General features: G+C 28.0%; 1 protein-coding gene across 1 annotated transcript; it reads right to left on the bottom strand.

Moving 5' to 3' along the window:
* Positions 1 to 11269: 11269 nt before the first annotated feature.
* On the bottom strand, positions 11270 to 15171 carry LOC117908116. Its single transcript, XM_034821787.1, has 4 exons — positions 14947 to 15171; positions 12118 to 12177; positions 11382 to 11780; positions 11270 to 11311 (listed from the first exon to the last, which is right to left on the bottom strand). The coding sequence occupies exons 1-4, from the start codon at positions 15136 to 15138 to the stop codon at positions 11270 to 11272; spliced, it is 693 nt and encodes a 230-aa protein (XP_034677678.1). The 5' UTR covers positions 15139 to 15171.
* Positions 15172 to 16199: the final 1028 nt, after the last annotated feature.

The raw sequence follows: 16199 nt of genomic DNA, 5'->3' as shown, positions 1-16199 counted from the left end.
TTTTTTCTTTTGTTCAATTTTAGACTTAGCTCCCAATAAGAAATTGATAGTATAAAAATCCTTGAAATAGTATAGTGTTTACGCCATATTGTATTTATTAAAAATAAAAATATTTAATATTTTTATTGTGGAAATGTATATATTTTACAAATAGTTTTAAATCGTTTTTAAAAAAATATATAATTAAAAGTTGAAATCTGAAAATTATTGTGAAAATATTTTTTAATTTTAGAAAAAAAATAAAAATACGTTTGAGAATAATTTTAGAAAACGCTTTCTAGTATTTTTAATACTTAAATAATATAAATTTTTAAGTATTAAAAATATTAAAAACGTCTTCCTAAAATTATTATCAAATGGGATCTAAGTTTTTCAACTTTTCCTAAGATAGTAAATGGGGCAAGTTTCAGATGCATCGCTTATATCCCAACCTCATTATTTTAAATAATTTTGATATTCGTATCATTAAAAAATGTAAATGGAATGGGGGTGGGTTTAACATTTTTTTTTAATATTTTAATTATATTAAAATAAATATATTTTATAAATAACTAAAATATTGTAATTTTGAATAATTTATTTTATTAAAATTTATTATTATTATTATTATTATTATTATTATTATTATTATTATTATTATATATTAAAAAAGGAAAATAAAAATTAAATTAAGTTAATTTTTAAAATTAATTTTATATATAATTTGTGTGAGGTAGGATGACACAAAGCAATGCTCGAATTCATCCTAATTTAAAAAAAAAAAAAAAAAAAGTCTCAAATTCACCCATAATCCATTTATTTAAATTTCAAATTCATTTCATTATGAATGGGCTTATTATCATTTCTATTATTTTTTCAAAGATAGATTTTTAAAAACATAAATAAAATTTTAAAATTATTAAAAATATATATAAAAATTAAAAACACGTACTATTTTTAAAGATATTTCCACCGTTATTCTCTTACTTTATTTTCAATCATTTATTTAAAAATGGAAAAGGAGAAATCTAGAAATCAAGCGGTGATAAATACAAAGCGCGTTGTAGGGTAGCTGGTTTGCATTTGCAGGAAACTATATTTTATACAAATGTGATAACTGATAAGTTGATATCAACTACAACTTGTGGTACAAGATTTGTATATATATTTTTTACTTGGTCAATACTTTGTGATACTTAACTTGATATATGATGAAACAAGATGTGGAATAGCATCTCAAATCTTTCAATTTGTAATCTTCTTATCCAAATTTTGAAGCAAAATTTAATTAAGATATTCATGGTAAAGTATTTGAAAAATGAAAATTATTATGTCACATAATATAATTTCTTGAATCTTAATGGAGTATTTGATTCTCATTAATACTTGTATGATTTCAACATAAATCCCGTTTAGATGGAATTTAAGAAATTCACGAGTTTTTTTATTAAAGAGGTTTTATACCTTTTTTATTAAGAGTGTATTTGATATTGATTCTAAAAAAATCATTCGAGTTTTTCTAAAATTTGAATAACAAAAATTTTTAAATATAAAAAAAGTTATTAAATATTTCATAAAATCACAGAATTTAAGAGTTTATTTTACATTATTTTTTATAAAACACTTTTAAGTTTTTAACTAAAACTATTAAGCAAAATTTAGAAAAATCGATAAAAAAAAATCCACAAGCATATACCTTTTTGAGTAAGAGCGTGTTTGACACTGGTTTTAAAAAACGTTTCTAATTTTTCTAAAATTTGAATGATAAAAATTTGTAAGTGTTAGAAAGGTTATAAATATTTTCTAAAATTATTGTTAAACTAACTTTAAGAATTCGTTTGATAGTATTTTTTAGAAAATACTATTAAGTTTTTATTAAGCAAAATTTAGAAAAGTCAATAAAAAATCTACATGTTTTTTTATTAAAGAAATGTTATACATCTTTGATTAAGAGTGTGTTTAATAATATTTTAAAAAATACTTCAAAGTTTTTAATCTAAAACTATTAAGCAACATTTAGAAAATATTTAAAAGAAAAAATCACTTATAGTGTTGAAAAATTATTTACAATATTTTTTAGAGATCGGTGATCTTCTTAAAAAGTTATGAAAAATGATTTTTAAAGGGAACAAAAAATAAATAAATAAATAATCCGAAATTAATTTATTTTTAAGGTTTATTTGATAATTATTTTTATAAATAATTATAAAAAATAGTTTTTAAAAATTATTCTCTAATTTTTATAAAACAAAAATCTATTTAGAAACCTAAAATATTTTTTAACATGTTTTTAATATTTTAAATATGTTTTAAAAATAAATTTTATATTTAGTGTTTATTTTTCATCATTTTACATGTTTGTATAATTAATTTTTAAAACAATTATAAAAAATTAAGTGAAAAGAATATAAAATAATTAAAATATATTATTTAAAAAATACTATTTTATATTTATAAAAAATTGAAAACAGAAAATAATTTTTGGTTGGTGAAGATATTTCTGTATTTTTTTTGTTACAAAAAACAAAAAAGTATTTTAAAAAAAAATAATGTTTTTTTCTTTATATTCCCGATCCACCTACTTTTTCATATCAACATCACTCTGGTCAACAATAATAATAATTATAATAATTGATTTAAGCAATATTATATTAAAATCGTCAATAATAGAAATTGATTAGAATTGATACTTTACATGATTCGTGATATGATACCTTTCACGTAGAAAAGAAAACAACTTGCACTTTAAGTAACAGTCATCATATCCATAATAGATTCAATCAATTGAATTGCCATTAAAATAATAAACCTTATAATACGTAATTAATTTTTTAATAATAAATTAATCCATCCAATGATTCAATCTCCTCGCAGCGTCATGCGACCAGTTTGCAACTACCCAGGGCTAAGCTTAGTTCTTCTTAGAAAAATTCAATGTACACCTACTACGTTTTCATTTTTAATTAAAATATATTAGAATAATTGTTTCTTAACTGCGATGGCAGGGTATATTTTTTGAAAAACATATTTTAATTATTTTTTGTAATTGTTTTGAAAAATAATTGTAAGAATATAGAAAGTGACATTATATATATATAAATTATTTCTAATAAATATTTTAAAACATATAAAATATCCTAAATAATTAAGATCGATTTTTTAAAATGTTTCTATGACCTTTATAATATTTAAAAGATAAAAAGTTTAAAGTATTAATATCAAATAATGATTCTAGAAAGTGTTTTTAGTTTAAAAAATATTTTTGAAAATAAAAATAAAAATTAAGATCATATTTGATAATTATTTTAGAAAATAAATTTAAGAAAATATTTTTTAAATTAGATTTTAAAAATTATTTTATAATATTTTGTATAACAAAAGTTTGTGTGAGGACTTAAAATGTATTTAATCTATTTTTAAATATGTTTTAAAAATAATTTTTATATTCAATATTTTATTTTTTAACAATTCTATATGTTTATATAATTATTTTTCTCAAGCAATCCATTTGAAAAGGTTTTGATTGTCAATCGTGTTTTTTTTTTTTTTAATTTTTTTTTTAGATAATTAAAAAAGAAAACTATTATTTCATACAATAACTCTCAAACCCATTCTAAATGGATTTTGTTTCAAATATATCATAGAAATATAAAACATTTCCACGAAGACACTAAACATCTGAAAATATTTTATAAAATATCAACAATAATTTAAACAATCACTTAAAGTGATTCTTAAATTAGCACTTAATTAATATTTTTAAATTAACTTTTTAATTACATAGCTTATTATTAAAAACATTATTAATTTTTTATTTATATTTAAATAATAATTAATTTTATGTAAAAGTGTTTTGGATGGAAATATTATCGATAAACATGCTATAAATGTGATTTAAAAAAAGTGAAAAAAAAATCATTAATAATAAAAGGATATTTTAAAATATTAAACATTGCATGATATTGTGCATTTATTTAAATAATAATATAAATTATAAAGCACCGGCATGAGAAAAAGACAAATAAGCTTTTGGGTCCACGAAGTCGTGTGCCCGCTTCTTGTGCCTTTTAATTAATAAGAAGGGAGTTGTTGAAGACTATGGGCATCGGCAAAAAAGAGGGCATGATGATTTTGGCTTTAAATAATAAGAGGAAGAAACATTTGGCCAACGAGTAAAATACAACTATATTAATATAATTTTAGGTTATGTTTGGAGAATATTTGAGGAAAAGGAAGTGTAAAAGAAAAAGTGAAAAATAAATAAATAAATAAATAAAGTGAATAAATTATTTTTATTTATTTATTATTATTATTTATTTTATTTTATTTATATAAAGATTAAATAATTTAAATAAATCGGATTTTAATTATATTTGAATTTTGTATTTTTTGTGGTAAAACTAAATATGATAAATAAAATCATTTTCTTTTGTATATATATTTTTTAATATTTTCCATAAATTAAATGTGATATAAGGAAAATTATTTTTTTATATTTAGTTTTATTAATAAAAGTGGTAAAAAAATTAAATATAATTAAAATTGATTATAATCTTACATATATTTTAAATTATTTATTTATTTTTATATAAAATAGTTAAAAATAAGTAAAATGAAATTGAATGATCATAAATAAATATTTTATTAGATTTAAATGGAGCTTAGGGAAATGTCCGGATAGATCTTACATGCTTGCATATATCTGGTACGTTACTTTTCAAGTGTTTTTGATATATTTTCTTGTTTTGCCTACCAAAAACTTTACGTTATTCTTTATGTTATTTTATAGAAGATTTGATTTTTATTTAAATTTGAATTTATTTCCAAAATCACTTTTCTTGTTTTTATTAAAGGAGGTTTTTGAATGAAATTTCACTAAAATTGTTCAATTTGAGCTTATTTCCAAGAAATGATTTCTATTTACCTTCGCTAAAAAAAACAATAAAATTTACAATTTTATTTACAAAGTTATTGCAATTTTTTTTTTTAAATTGAAAATTATTTTAAATAATATTTTAAAAAAATTATAAAAGAATGTTTCAATTTTATTTTATTTACAAAGAAATTGAATTTTATAATTTTTATTGAAATGAAAACTTCACAATTTTACCCAAAAAGTAGTGACTAAATTTTCATAGAGGAAAAGTGATTTTAATAAAAAAGAAAAAAAGAAAAAAAGAAAAAAAGGTTTTTACTAATCTATTTATAAAATGAAGGTTTAATTCAATGCTATTTTTTTTTCTTTTATGGATTTTATCTAGAAAAACATTTTTGCCAATTTATTAATAAAACTTCCAATTCAATTTTTATTTAAAAGGTTTTTTTTTGCAATTTTTTGAATATAATATAATTTTTATTTTAAACATTGAAAATAATATATATTTCATATTATTCTTTATTCATTTCATAAATTAAATATAAATATAATATAATATAACACACTATTATATCCCATTGAATAGGAAATAAATATTATATCCAATGATATATGATATCTTAAGATATACATATCCTACCCTATCATATTCTGCCAATCAAATATAGGTAGAAAGAAATTCAATAGCTTTAGACAAATTGTCTTGAATATAGTTTAATTTCATTTAAATATTATTTGTTAGAAATATTGGCTAAAATTCAACCTCAGATAATCACTTTAGAGATGAGGTGAATAGAGTGATGGTTTCTTTTTGTAAATTTAAATTATGTAAATGCAATAAACAATTATATACAAAAATATATAATAAAAATAATATAAAGATAATTGCATATAAAGTAAAAGAGTAGATAAGATAAAATGAAAACACAATATATGGTTCGACACAACTCAGCCTATTGTCACGGACTTAGTCGTTTACTAAGCTCGTGCGGCACTTAGACAAGTCAAGACGCTTGATCTTGCTAAGTCAGCCTTACTCTCAATGTTTAGCTTGCTAGGTTAAGACGCTTGTGACTCGGAAGTTGTATAAGACGTAGTAGGCAACTCTTAAGGAATAGAAGCTCTTATTACTCAAGGAAGCCTTTACAAGTGCTTTGAGAACTCACTTGCTTGGTTAGGAAGTGATTTGGGTGGTGTCTTGGCCAAATGAGGCCCTCACCTATTTATAGGCACCAATGGAACTCTCTGGAACCTTGGAGGGTTCCTTACAAATCAATAAGATTTTAGAATACCCTACACAATTCTATGTACAACCCTATGTACAAGAGATCTCTAGAATTCTCTAGAAAGCCTTGGACTCCTCTCATGTCTTCCACTAGAATGTAGAGATGTGTGGACATCTCTAGGCATCTCTAGAACCTTCCACACTCTTCCCTCCAATGGCTTAATGTAGATGGCTCCAGGAGTCTTCAGAAGCTTCCTGAGCTCTATATAAACCTATGAGGAGGCTCATTTGAAGCATCCTATGACACTCTCCCCCACCTATGCCGTCGACGTCCTCGTCGTTGCCTCTTTCTGAAACCTTTCGATGTGTTTTTAGAACTTTCTCAAGGTATCCGCATGTTCCCAGCTTACCTGCACTTTTCTCTAACTTCAATTCCAAGTTTGAGGTTCCAATAATTCAAGGTTTCCAAACCAAGCCTTCAAGCAATACAATTGGAATATGGTTCACATCTATCATCTTAGACTTTTGGCTCCAATCACATTTTACAATCTTTAAGAGATACCCTGCTCTTGAACAACACCTCAAATGATACCCCGCACTTGAGAATCCCTAAGTGATACCTCACACTTAAATTCTTTCTTTCAAAGATTTATAAATAAGGATATTAAATATTTTCACAAAATTGTAGTACAAAATTTAGGCTTAAAAGATATAAGATAGAGTATGATTGATTGATGTACTAATGATATGCAAGTTTTAGAACAATGGTGCATTAAAAAACACTCTCCCAAATATCAAATATATTCAAGAAAAGTTTAGGAAGGTTAAACTTTTTGAAATAATGAAAATTGAAACCTTTTATAAATGAAAAAGGTCAAACTAGCCATTGGGGTTTGTCCAGTCAAACTTCGGTTCGACCGGTTCACTAGCATTAACATTTAATGCATGATAGGTGACCGTTGGACCTCGACCGCCCCTCAACCAGTCTTTGATCAGTTGAGGTTCAACCTTAACTAGTTGAATAAGCGTTCTGGAAGAGAGAAGATTTTTTCACCCCTTGGTTGGTTGAGTTGAATAGGTCAACCGATTCCTTATTCGGTTCAATCGATTGAGTTGTATTTAGCTTAACAACCATTTTTTTCAACTTAAAACCTTTTAGCTTTGTTTGGTTCCAGGAAAATGCGAGAAAAAGAAAATTGGGAGGAAAATTTGAAGGAAAGAAAAAGGTAAGGAAAAGAATATAATTTTTTTCACTTGTTTGGTTATCCATGGAAAATTCAAGGGAAAAAAAAAAAAAGAATTCATTTTCTTTTGTTTGGTTAACCACAAAAAAAAAGTAAGGAAAAATGGAAGGAAAATAAAATCAACAATTTGTCTTAAATGGTTATCAATTTGTTGAATAATAAAATAAATTAATCCAATAAAAAACTGTTGAAAAACATGAATTTTTTGACATAAAACATTGCTCATAAAAAGTCTCTGCTATTATTTTTTTATTAATAAATAAGATTTATGTATAAAATTTTCCTCATGTGATACAAATAAAATATACGAGTAATAACTATTTTTTATTTTCAAGGGAACATTTATAGCTAATAAAAAGCTCTTAAAAAATTCAAAAGGATTTTCGGAATCAAAATTTAGAAATAAAATATGTTCATATAATGTAAAAATAAAAAACTACTATATAAAATATAAAATTCAAAATTAAGAGCTGAGGCCCATTTTACATCTCCTCATTTTACATCTGCTGAATCGTTTTCCCATTCCTAAATCTAGCAACAAATTATTCCCACTCTTCTTACAAATTAACATCAAATCTACAACACTTCATTGTGTAAAACGGTGGTGTCTCTAGTTTTTGGAAACCGAACACGCTTTTGCCCAAACGATCCTTTCTCGCTTACAATATAACTGCTGCTCAATGGAGCATATGATGGGTGGAAGAGGCAGTAACATGTAAACATCAAGCATGTGACTCCTCCACAGTCTCACATAGTTGCGTGTCGTATTCATCAACATGTTAAATTCGTGCTTCCATCCTACTACTCCTTTAAATATCACACCATTCAGAAGCATTTTAATCAAATGTTGTGTGCCCTCTTGGCTGGCTGTGGAGAACTTTGCATCGTTAGTTGCAATAAGTAAATGGAAATTTCTATCTTAAATATCATATGAAGCGTCTCATGTGCTCTACTCACTGTTGGTATCATACTGTCAGTGTTCAAGTCGAATGTCAAAGCATATGATTGGGTCCAATGAAGAAGGTAGAACCCAAACGAAATTCGTCCACTTCAAGTAGAGCTGAGGTCCAGTTGGAACCGGAATCTCCTATTAGTATAAAGCCAACGTCTGATCACCTGGCTTTTGATCAGAAGCATCTGCTGTTTCAACAACATCAACATCAGTTAGAGATGGCAAGTGATAATTCTAGATTAGCAGGACCATCAGAATCTCAACCAGCTGCTTCTAAACCACCCCCGGAAAAGGTTCTCAATTCTCAAACCAAAACCAAAACGGGTATAAAAACTAAGGTAAAAGTAACTGCAGATTTGATTATCCTTAAGTTGGTTTACACAACTTCTAACAGCAGCCAGCCACTAAAATTAGCCAACTATACAGAGTGCCACTCCACAACCCCATGATGCTATCTATATAAAACATATCACCTTAAGCACCTGAGACCATCAAACTGAACTTTGTGTTATGTTTGGTAGCCGCAAAAACGTAGATAATCAGAGAATTCAATGAAAGAAGAAGTCCAGAATTTGAAATTCAATTTGTAAATTATTGAAAACTCAAGAAATAACAAGCTGGTCTAAACCGAAAAAAACATAATTTCCTCCATTTTTCAGCTAACCAAACAAAGGAATAATTGAATAACATACTGAAAAGATAGATGAATAAAAAAAGTCTTCATAAGCCTAAAAATATAATAGATCAATTTCTAATAGTCTATCATCCATGAATTTTGATATCAAAACTTCATGTATAGCCTCAAAACAAAAGTAAAACTAAAAAAAAAAAAATCTCCATCTCAAATTAGGCATAAAAAAAAAGTAGGTCCAAATTTAACTGACAACCAAAGCTTACGCCTATCCATTGGACAAGCAAGGAAGGCTCGAGCTGCACTCACATCACCGACAAGAACTTGATATGCTTTCATATGAGATACATCACTCATGCCTCCAATCTTAGCAATCTCTTCAAACAATTGCTCTTCTATATAATTTTGAAGGTTGCTTCTATCAAGAGCCGCAACAACTGCGTCCATTCCAACTCTAATTGACCTTAATTTTTCACTTACAATGTCAGCATATTTTGCTTTTCGCTTTTTTGTTTCTTTGTTTGACTTTGGTGCAGAAACAAATGCATTTGCAAATGAGAAAGATGTCTCAGTTGTTGTTTCATTTTCAACATAAGCAAATGTTTCATCTCTGATCCCATGTTGTGATGATCCTAATGGAATTGTGTCATCCAAATTTTGTTCTTGGGCCTAACAAAATTGTCTTTCTTTTGCACCTACAACAAGACTTCCTGTTGCTCGATCTTTTCCAAGAAGAATGGACAACTTATCATAATTTCTAATAGGTTTGTGTATGAGCTGAGATGCTCCTGGGTGTGCCTTTTAACATCAGAAAAAACAAATATTAACAAAACTCGAGTTCAATTGTGATAATGTCTATTAGAAATTTATAACTCTACATTACATGCAAAAATTTTATTTCTAATAACTAAAAAATAATAATTAACTCACCTTAGTGTAAGTAGTCCATACTTCTGTGGTAGCTTCGATAATTTGAGTTGATTCATTGAAACCAAATCCACTACCATTTTGTAAAACTTCTTGAGCAGCATAAAAGTTTTTTTTTTTTTTTTTTTAAGTTTTCATTCTATTTTTTATGTGCTCAGAGTTACAACTCAATTCAAAATTTTCCCTAATTTCTCACGCAACCATTGCATAAGCTGTCTTGGTGAAGACTCTTCCTATCTTTTGCCCTTTATGCATTTGCTCCATTAATCAATCAACCAAAAAGTTGTCCATTTCATCAATCCAAGTCAAGTTTTTTTTTTTCACTTACACTTTTGTGTACTTCAAAGCCTTCACTATTTTCCATCTGAAATAATAATACATATATATACATACATATATATATATATATATATATATATATATATATATATGTTTAAAATGAAAAGTCAAGAGGAGGAGATATAATAATAACTTCATTGTAACTCATTCAAAGTGTGATTTTAACTAGAGGAGTTATAGTTCTAAATGCAATCATCGTACTTAATATGAAACACAAAAAACTATACAAGAAAAGAACCATAAAATAAAATGACTCATCAACAGTTTCTATTGTAATCTTTCCACATATCCATGACTATTTTCTCCCTTAAGATTTCTCATTCCTTGCATTTTCAGCTAAACTCAAGACCATTGATTCAAAATCCGCTTCTTTGCTAAAAAGCTCTCTATCGATCTCTGCTATTAATCTTTCATTTGGATCAACACCCATGAGATAGTTATGGAGGATACAACATGCTACTATAATATCAGATTGTGTGTTAACAGGGTAATGTGGCTCCGTCCTACTAGCTATTATTGGAAACCTTTTCTTCAAAACACCAAATGCCCTTTCAATTGCATTTCTCAAGGACGAGTGTCGAAGGTTGAAAACCTCTCTAGCATTTTTTGGTTGATGAACACTATATTCTTTTAAATGGTAACGAGTGCTTCTATATGGGGTAAGAAATCCAGTTTTTAGCTAAAAACCCGCATCAACTAAATAATATTTACCTAAGAAGCATAGACAAAGGATATTTATTATTAGTAATAGTCACTTGAGCTAATAAATTATTATCTAATCACCAATAATCACCTTGTGGAACAATCAATTTATCAAAATCTCTCATTAATGCATTATCTAGGATTCTCGAGTCTGACGCAGATCCTTCCCAACCAGGTAAAACATATGTGAACTTCAAGTCAAAGGACATGCTGCTAAAACATTTTGTGTTGGATAGTACTTTCGCCCTCGATACCTTTGTACAACATCATTTGACACTTTTACACGAAAATGTGACCCATCAATCGCCCCTATGCAATCCTATAAAGAAACAAAATTATTAGTTTATTTTAAAATATAAATAATATTCTAATGATGTTTATTAGATAAGTAAGTTTACCTTAAAGTAGGGCCAATATTTGGTATTGTCCTTGATTTCTTGAGGGCACTTTAATCCATCAGGCTGCTTTAAGAAGACATCGTCTAAAGATATTATAGCTCTAAGAACTTGTTGAAAGTGACGACTAACAGTTTCACTAGAACGCTTGAAATAAAATTTCATAGTTCTATTCCTTAAATTATGACCAACAATGTGAAGGAATTTGGCAACTTGTTCTTTTACATTACTATGTGCACTATTTCTAAGACGACCTGTTCCCCGAAGAATGTTTACTAGTCTTGCGAATGCATCCTTTCCCATATGTAGTTTATTATAACAATCTTCATTATCCATTAGTGTAAGTCTTTCCATCAAAGCATGTCGTTCATAATCTCCTTCATTAGAGATTGATCTCTCCAAATAGTTTGAGCGATGATAAACCGAAACAAGAATTGCCATATATGCAGCATACATCGCTACACAAGTTGTAGCCCATCTTCTAAGTCTTTGCCACTCTTCATTATAAGTCTACATGATAGCAAAGTAAGATGAATGATTTAGTAAAGTCATTATTCAGTCTTGAAATGTGATAGTTAAATTAACTTAATCTAAGATTGATTATGACTATTTATGATAGTTAAATTAATGACAAGTTACCACTTATGGTAAAACAGACCTTACTAGAGTTGAAATGTCTAGTTTAAAGCATGATAACAAAATGAAACTCTTTCTAAGTTCATTATTTAGTCTGAAATTTGCATGATTACTTAAGAATACTTGGTCCTCCACTTAGTTTTGGGATGAATGAAGGAGAGTAGAGTATTAAGAAGAAGATGATGAATGAATGACAAAGAAGTGAACTTACCTGAGATTGTTCAGCTGCCAAAGGGTCACTCGGATTTTTATCAGGATGAACTTGTTTTGCCTGCACAAATAATAGAAAAGTAAATTAGGTAAAAAGAAATGGAAAACCCATACACTATTTTAGTTCAAATGAATCTATATTTTAGTTCAAATGCAAAAAAAAAGAAAAAAAAAAAAAAACTATGTTAGGAAGCAATCCCAAACATGGCCTTGATTTTTGGTGTTTATTTTGTTTCTATCTCTTTTGTATTTCTGGTAGATAAATTGAATGAGCCTTAATTTTTATCAAATGTTAAATGCCGGTGATGTTTGGTATTGGGAAAGTAATGAGGAAACAAAATAAATTATAATTGGTGGGTCCAGATTAGTGAGAGCTGATAAGCATCTATAATAACTCCTTGATATTAAAAAAAAAACTTTATGGTTGAAGAATCCCAATCAGAGAGAGAGAGTGATGTGAAACAGGGCACATGTTAAACAAACCTTCTGGCTGACTCTGGATGTATACTATAGTATCTTAAGAAAGGTGCCTACATATTTATTGATCACCTAATCTCTGGTCCTTGGGCTGCCTGCAATACTTAGAAGGCTTAGTACAAGTTGTCCTATTCTAAAAGAAATGTGCTTATAAGAGAACTGCATTGCCCACATCCCTTTTATTGATATAGATATTAGATATTAGATATATTCATTTACTGTCCCAGCCATATCCTCTCCTTGCTTTCAATCAAGTACGGGCTTTCATATATCATAAATATTAGCAATTTTCTTTGAACTCTACTTTCCCTACTCAAAATAACAAAAGTAGAGACCACTCTTCCTTATTTTAAACTGGGTATGTCTGCTCATTCATAATTTAAATTGGGTATGTTTTTGCCATGATGTAGGTTTTGACAAAGGAAAGGCCTGCCTGCAACACTCCCAATGCTTGGAATCATGAAATTTCATATTCTAAAAACTAATGGTAAGAGGACGTGGGGAGATTGCATCTTTTGTAGGAGAGTAGGTTTGGATTAGAATGCCTCAGTGGTCTTGAAAGTTTGGAGATCTGGTAGTGGCATGGACTCATGCCCTTTGGACTTTGGAGCAAAGTAGGAGTATCTAACAAGGTAACATTTGAAGCAAATAGTCACATTGTGTTGACACAATTACACAAGGTGCAATTGGAGAGTCTGGGTATCATAGCATGCTTCTCAAAACTACATCACAAAATTCCCTTGACAATGTCAGTTGATCTATTCAACATTTCCATATTCTCTAAACCTATAGGATGGTAGTGGTAAATTATGGCACCGTGATTCAGTTCCCCCGACATAATTTCTCCTTCACTACAAAAGAATGTTATAAAGAGCACAATCATATTCCCCTTCATCTTCCATATCAAAACAATCCAGTATTGTAGGCTCAAGTTTGTTCCAAAGGGGAAACTTCTTTGTTTTGTAATGACCAAGCCACAAAAAGGCACGTGTTCATTTTCTCAAATAATTAATAAGTTTCTCAAGTGAACAATTCCAACATGGTTCACTTTAACCCTGTTGCACATTGGCTGAAATCTGACATCCCTTTTTCAAATCAAGAAAAAGGCTTCAACCAATACACTCTGTCATGCTTATGCATTAACCCAAATAAAAAATAAAAAAAAATAGAAAAGAAAAAAAAATCCTCCAAAAGTAAGAACCATTTGGTATGTTCTATTAAAAAGCATGACAATTTTGAAAACCCTGAGCACCAAAAACAAAAGAAATTTTGCACCTTCCACATGTCATTTTAATCAAACAAGCTTGTCAAATTCTAGATTATTTTTAAATGAAAACACATCAACAGATAGCCTTCAAACTTGATTACTTATACACAACATCAAACTTTGTAAAGCTAAATAATTTAAGAATCCAATTGAATGACATCACATAAACACAAAAATAAATTAAATAATGGAATATTCATACAATCTATTCCACTTTGAACCCATTACACGAGTTGAGAATTTCTGCCTTATGGGTTTTCTTAGAGCTCCAGAGAGTCATAATGATCATAGCCTACCAATTGATGCTTATTGTACAACTTAAGTTCTGTAACTACTCTCATAATGTAAGCAAATCAAGAAATACAAAGAGTCATTTGGGAATCCCCTGGAATGATATCAATTGAGGTGATTTTTATGCCAAGTCATATGTGGAATTTGATTCATTTTTAGACAATTGAACCAATTTGGCTATTAAAGAGAAACAAATGAAGAGTAATTCGAAAAACTAAGTATGATGATGAAAGAGGGTCAGGTGTGGCTGGTTAGCGATCAACTTACCATTGCTAGAAGAGCCATCCCTCTTCTCTCGTCAAATATAGATTCACGTGTCATTGAAAAAACCAAGTAATATGGATCAAATGAAACATTTCCCGTGTGAACACTATGTCAAATTCCCAATTACAACATATATGCAATACACATATATGCAATAAACACAAGCCCAATTACAGAATATATGCAATAAACCTTCCAAAAATTGATGCCACCAACAATGATACAAAACAATAACCAAGCACTCGGAGGCAGCAACAAGATACATATATGCAATACACAACTGTAGACCTATTCCCCCAACCAAATTATGAAAAAACCATCAGCCAGTAAACAATAACAGAACATCAAGGGTAAAAATCATATCAAATCTAGAAAGCAACAAGTTAGGAAAGTTTAGAAAAACTATGGCGAAATTTAAGAAACGGGAAAGGCAAAAGCAACCTAGAAACCCAAATAGAGAACCCAAGAGAGAACGATTAGCTTGGGTTCCGAGTTTTCACAGGATGAGGTGGATTGGAGTTTAATTCATACCTGATCTGAAAACATGGATCCGAATACATTCACTGGATTTGAAGAATCCATTTCATCCATGGGAACTTGATTTGAAGAGCGCACTTCATCCATGGGAACTCGAGTGCCTGAAAATGGTACGTTTTCGGCCCTGGAAGGTGGTTGGAGTGATTGTGGTGGCCGTTGAAAGGGTCGACGACAATGAGAAGCCATAGCCACCGATGAAGAGGAAGTGAGAGGTGAAGCCTTGGTGAACAAGAGCCCGATAAAATCCCCCCACCCCCCACCCCACCTTTTACCCTTCTCTTTTTCTCTTATTTTCCTCGTTATTTTTTAAGGAAAATAATACGGAAAATATTACAATATTTTCTTTAATACTTTCCTTTATATTTTTTTTCCATCTTATTTTCCATGTCATCCAAACTAAAGAAAACCATTTTCCTCTACATTTTTTTTTTCTTTCCTTAGCATTTTCCAGGAACCAAACAAAGCCTTTAAATTAGTTTGGAAAGCATTTACATAAGATTTCAGTTGAAAACATGAAATGAAATCATCTAATTTTAAAAAGATTTAACCCAAAGTAATTCTTAGATGATTTTAGTGCATAAGTAAATAATATAATGTATGAAAAAAATCTAGTGCACCAACAACCCTACAAAAATATCTTATAAAACTTATGTCTTGAAAACGTTTTTCTTTGATTTTTTTTTTCTTATTGATTTTCCTTTGACTTAATTTTGTCTTTATGACTGTCACTTTGAAAATCTTATTACTTAATTATACTTGAAATATAATCATTAGTTTCAAATTTTGTTTTGTTATCATCAAAACAGATATTAACCAAACATTGGTTTCACAATTAACTTAATAGCTTTGAAAAAGAAATTAAGTTAATTTTAAACAAACAAGCTTAAGATTTGAAATAAGAATTATGAAATAAGTTTTAAGTAAGGATGTTTAATAAATCAACTTAATTTTGATATGACTTAATAACTTAATTTAAGTCATTCAATAGATTAAACATGCTTTGTAAAGGAACTTAATGCTACACTTATTAAAATTAAAAATAACTTTAAGAAGTCAAAATAATGAACTTATTTTGAATTTTAAATATCTTTTGTCTTATTTACCCAAGTCTAATGAGAGTCTCTTTTATATCCAACTCTACATCTACAATTCATTTTTTATATTAAGTATTTTATAATTATTTTATGCTTTTACAAAACTTTTAATATGGTTATTTAATAAACAAATTTATTATTTACTATTAAAAG

This window comes from Vitis riparia, chromosome 19 (genome assembly GCF_004353265.1).
Source record: "Vitis riparia cultivar Riparia Gloire de Montpellier isolate 1030 chromosome 19, EGFV_Vit.rip_1.0, whole genome shotgun sequence".
NCBI classification, from domain to species: Eukaryota; Viridiplantae; Streptophyta; class Magnoliopsida; order Vitales; family Vitaceae; genus Vitis; species Vitis riparia.
This window is presented reverse-complemented; position numbering and strand designations above follow the sequence as displayed.